The following is a 4,731-nucleotide window of genomic DNA, read 5'->3' on the forward strand; positions in this document are numbered from 1 at the left end:
GCGACGGCCCAGTCCGAAGCGACATAAAACCCGGCGGACGCCCGCGTGCACGCCGTGGCGCCGGCGGCGGGGGCGTAGGCGCCCGCGGGGCAACGCGGCGCACGATCTCATGCCGGTGCTCGCGGCGTACGTCCCGCGGGCGCACGCGGTCTGCGCGGTGGACCCCGCCGCGGGCACGGAGGACCCCGCGGACGCGACCGTGCACGTCGTCGCGCCCGCGGCGGCCGCGAAGGAGCCCGCGGGGCAGTCGACGCAGTAGGACTCGCCCGCGAGGCCGTAGGTCCCGGCCGGGCACTCGGACGCGTCGTCGTCGGCGACGACGAAGCCGGGCGCGCAGTTGGCCGAGGGGGCGGCGGTGGACGGCGACGGCGTCGGTTTCGGGGACGGTTCGGGCGTCGGCGCGGGGCTCGGGGGCGGCGACGGTCGCGGCGACGGCGCGCCGGAGGGCGCCGCCGACGGCGCGGGCGTCGGCGCGGGCGTCGGCGCCGGCGACGGTCGCGGCGACGGCGCGCCGGAGGGCGTCGCCGTGGGTTTGGACGACGGCTCGGGCGTCGGGGCCGGCGTCGGCGCCGGAGACGGCGCGGGATAAAAGGACACGAGAAAGTCGTAGGCGTCGGCGAGCGCCGCGTCGTCGGAGCACGCGAGCGTCAGCGTGAAGGTCTGGCCGTCGAGGTCGCCGTCGCCGGGTAATTCTTTGATCTCCTGGCCGTCGTTGTCCGTGGTCTCCGAAGTGACGAGGTCGCCGTCGCCGTCGACGACGGAGACGTCGAGCGTCTCGCAGCCGTCGCCCTGGAACGTCCACGACAGGACGCAGGCCTCGTTGAGGACGCAGGTCGACCCGACGCCGACGGACGAGATCCGCAGGAACGCGCCCGTGGGCGCGACGGACGGCCTCGCGCTCGGGGCCGCGGTCGTCGGCGCGGCGGACGGGCGGGGCGACGGCGCGGGCGTCGGTTTCGGGCTCGGGGCGGCCGTGGCGACGGTCGGCGCGAGCGACGGCCGCGGCGTCGGCGCGGCGGTCGGCGGCGGCGTCGGCGACGGCGACGGCGCCGGGCTCGGCCGCGGCGTCGGCGCCGCCGTCGTCGGGCGCAGCGTCGTCGGGTTTGTGGTCGGCAAAAAGTCGCAGACGGCGTAGCAGTCGGCGCACTCCGTCGCCGCGGCGCCCGCGCAGAGGCCCGCCGCGCAGGCCGTCGCCTCCGACGCGCCCGGCGCCGCGACGTACGTGTCCTCGCTCGCGATCGCGCAGGCCGTCGCGCCGGCGCCGGCGGCGTACGTGCCCGCGGGGCAGGCCTCGCAGGCTGTGGCCGCGGCGCCGGCGCTGAACGTGCCCGCGGGGCACGGCTCCGGCGCCGCCGCGCCGGCCTCGGCGACGTAGAAGCCCGGCGCCGCGAGGTCGCAGGTCGCCGCGCCCGTAGCGTTCGCGAAGCGGCCGGCGTCGCAGGCGTCGCAGGCCGACGCGCCCGCGGACGACGCGCGCCCGGCGGCGCACGGCGCGCACTCCGAGTTCGCGTCGCCGGCGCTGTAGGTGCCCGCGGCGCAGACGACGCAGTCCACCGTGTCCGCGGTCGCGGACCCCGCGCCGCCTGGGCAGCACAAGGGTGATTCAACGTCGCTTCAACGTGAGTGTTCCGCGCGCGCGCGTTTCGGAAACAGCACCCACGCTTCGAGAGCGCTCCGAGAGATGATCGCTCGTCCAAAAATCAGCCGAAACGAGTGGAAAATGGCCGAGATCGGAGCCTTTGAAGTTGGGAATTTCGCTCTCTTGTGCTGCCCTGCAAAGCGCAGCTCAGGCAGTAGAACCCGACGGGGCTGTAGGTGCCTACCGAGCATAACGATGTCTCTTCGTTTTCCCGGTCGAAATCTCTCGAAAATCGTCACCGCCACAGGACGCTGGTAGGCGCCCGCGTCGCAGTCGACGCACGCGGCGTCGCCGTCGCCGTCGACGGTCTCGTACTGGCCCGCCGCGCAGAAGCCGCAGGTCTGGGACCCCAAAGCCGACTGGCGGCCGGCCGCGCAGTCGACGCACTCCGTCGAGCCCACGGTCGACGCGTAGGTGTTCACGGGGCACATGGCGCAGGCCGACGCGCCGGCCTCGGCGGATATTTTTCCGGCCGGGCACGCGGCGCAGCCCGCGCCCGTGACGTCCTCGGAGTAGTAGCCCGGGTCGCACAGCGTATGCGTCGGCGGGACCGTGGGGACGGGCGACGCCGACGGCGCCGGCGTCGGGATCGACGAGATCGTTGGGGCCGCGGACGGGAGCGCCGTCGTCGGCGTACGCGGACGGCGCCGCGGTCGGGGCCGCGGACGGCGCGGCGGTCGGGCCGGAGGACGGAGGCGCCGTGGGGCTCGCCGAGGGACGCGACGAGGGGCTCGCCGAGGGCGCGGGCGACGGACCGGGCGACGGACCGGCGGACGGGCGCGCGGACGGGCCCGCGGACGGCGCGGGCGACGGCGCGGGCGACGGGCTCGCGGACGGCGCCGGCGCCGGCGCGGGCGACGGCGACGCCGTCGGCGCGCTCGACGGAGGCGCCGTGGGCGCCGCGGACGGCGCGCTCGACGGCGCGGCGGTCGTTGGTTCGGCCGTCGGCGCCGTCGTCGGCTGCGGCGCGGGCCGCGGCGTCGGCGCGGGCGACGCCGTCGTCGGCGCGGGCTCCGGCGCCGCGGACGGCTGCGGCGCCGGCGCCGCGGACGGCGACGCCGACGGCGGCGACGACGGGCTCGGGCTCGGGTTGCTGGATGGCGCGCCGCTCGGCGCGGAGGACGGCGGCGGCGTCGGCGCGGCCGTCGTCGGCGTCGCCGTCGTCGGCGACACGGACGGCTCCGGCGTCGGATCTTCGATGCACACCGTCACACAGTCGTCGCAGAGCTGGTTGTTCGGCGGCGAGCCGTTGTCGCAGGGCAGGCCGCCCTGGGGCTCGTAGCACGCGTCGACGCCGCCCTCGATGCAGACGGGCTTGCTCGTGGAGCAGTAGCAGAAGTACTCCGTGGGCGCGCCGCTCGGCGGCCGGCTGGCTCGTCGGCGCGCCCGTGTTGCAGGACGAGCAGTCGGCGCAGAGATCCTGCTCCGGCGGGCTGCCGTTGTCGCAGTCCTGGCCCTGGAGCGGCTCGTAGCAGCCGCCGTCGGTGCACATGGGCGGGCCGCCGCAGACGCAGACCTGGAGCTCGCGCCGCTCGTCCGCCCAGGGCGACGCGCCCGCGGCGCCGGCCGCGACGGCGACCAGAACGCTCACGATTCGGCGGAACATCGGCGTCGATAGAGCATCCCCATGGAGATGGGCGTTTTGTCGGGGCAGCGAAAGAGGCTTCTTGGGGCATCGTGTCGGCCTTGCACGCAACAAACGGAACCGAGGTCGGGCATCCCCTTCAATACCTAGTCCAACAAATTTGGGTGCCGCCACAATGCCCCTCGACTTCTCGGCACGCATGGCGAAATAGCAAGCACAGTCCCGCCTAGCACGCAGCAAAACAAGAAGACCATGCAGCTCCGCGCGTTCAAATTGCTCGTCGCCGCCGCCGCGTCCGCCTCCGGCGCCGAGTGGCGGGACGACTCCGGCAACGACTGCTCCTCCGACGTCCTCACGGGATCGTGGTGCGCGGCCTACGGCGCCGAGCAGTTCGAACAGAAGGACGGCTCCATGCAGAGCGCCTGCGAGGCCGGCTGCGAGGCCTGCGACGGCTACTGCGACAACGCCTCCTGCGAGGACTCGTCGAGCTGGTACTACAAGAAGGAGTCGAAGGACTGCGACTGGGTCGCCAAGAAGGCGAAGAAGCGTTGCCAGAAGAGCGGCGCCGACCTCGCGTGCGCGGAGACCTGCGGCGCCTGCGACGAGGAGGACGATGACTGTCCCGCCGACGACGCGTCGTGGTACTACAAGAAGAGCAAGAAGAACTGCGGCTGGACCAAGGGCAAGGCCAAGCGGTGCGCCAAGGAGGGCCTCGGCGACCGCACGGGCTACGAGGCCTCCCCGACGTCCTGCGGCTGCGAGACGCCCGAGCCGACGTCGTCGACGCCGCGCCCGACGCTCGCGCCCCACGGCGGCGGCGCGGGCCTCGCGAGCCCCGAGGGCCCGTCGCAGCAGTGCGCCGACGACGCCGGCCCGCCCTGGGCCGACGACGCCGAGACCTACCCGAACGCGCGCTACCACGACGACACGCCGGCGACGCCGTCGCTCCTCGACGGCGGCGCGTGCGCGGCGCCGCTGTCGGCGGCCTGCGAGGCCAAGGGCGCGCGCGCCGCGTACCTCGACGGCCCCGTCGACTGCGGCGGCGCGGGCTGGTTCTGCCGCATCATGCCCCAGGACGGCTGGACGAGCAAGGGCACGCTCGGGGGCGACCTCAACTTCGACCACTGCAACGAGACTGCGAACGACGACCTCACGGGCCACTGCCACGGCTCGACGGACGACGCGACCTACGGCTGGTGGATCCGCGACCACTGGTTCCGCGGCTACGCGGGGTCCCTCTTCTGCTGCTGCGACTGGGAGCGCACGAAGGGCGTCGTCTCGCGCTGCGACTACCGCATGCCCGTCGGCGCCTACGACCTCGAGACGTGCCGCGACGCGAACGAGGACCACGGCTACGGCTACGAGGGCCGCTGCAAGTCCAAGTACGAGCCCTTCGACGACCCCCTCGACTCCACGGACCAGTGCTGGGCCCTCACGTCCTTCGCCGACGTCTGAGGCCGGCACAAACCTCAAGCACCACGACCCGCGACGCCCCGCGTCGCCCCAT

The 4,731-nt window shown here is 74.5% G+C and overlaps 1 protein-coding gene across 1 annotated transcript in view; it reads right to left on the reverse strand.

The window, feature by feature from the left end:
* AURANDRAFT_63480 (hypothetical protein) overlaps nt 1-3,245 on the reverse strand; it is a gene marked incomplete at both ends in the record, with an annotated part of 3,981 nt that extends 736 nt beyond the window's left edge. The window contains 3 exons of the mRNA XM_009038108.1: nt 146-1,583; nt 1,890-2,145; nt 2,982-3,245. Of these exons, the coding sequence (XP_009036356.1) occupies nt 146-1,583; nt 1,890-2,145; nt 2,982-3,245 (1,958 nt within the window). The remainder of the gene's footprint in view (nt 1-145; nt 1,584-1,889; nt 2,146-2,981) is intronic.
* Between the last annotated feature and the right edge of the window lie 1,486 nt (nt 3,246-4,731).

The sequence above is a fragment of the Aureococcus anophagefferens genome, assembly GCF_000186865.1.
Source record: "Aureococcus anophagefferens unplaced genomic scaffold AURANscaffold_7, whole genome shotgun sequence".
Taxonomy (NCBI): Eukaryota; class Pelagophyceae; order Pelagomonadales; family Pelagomonadaceae; genus Aureococcus; species Aureococcus anophagefferens.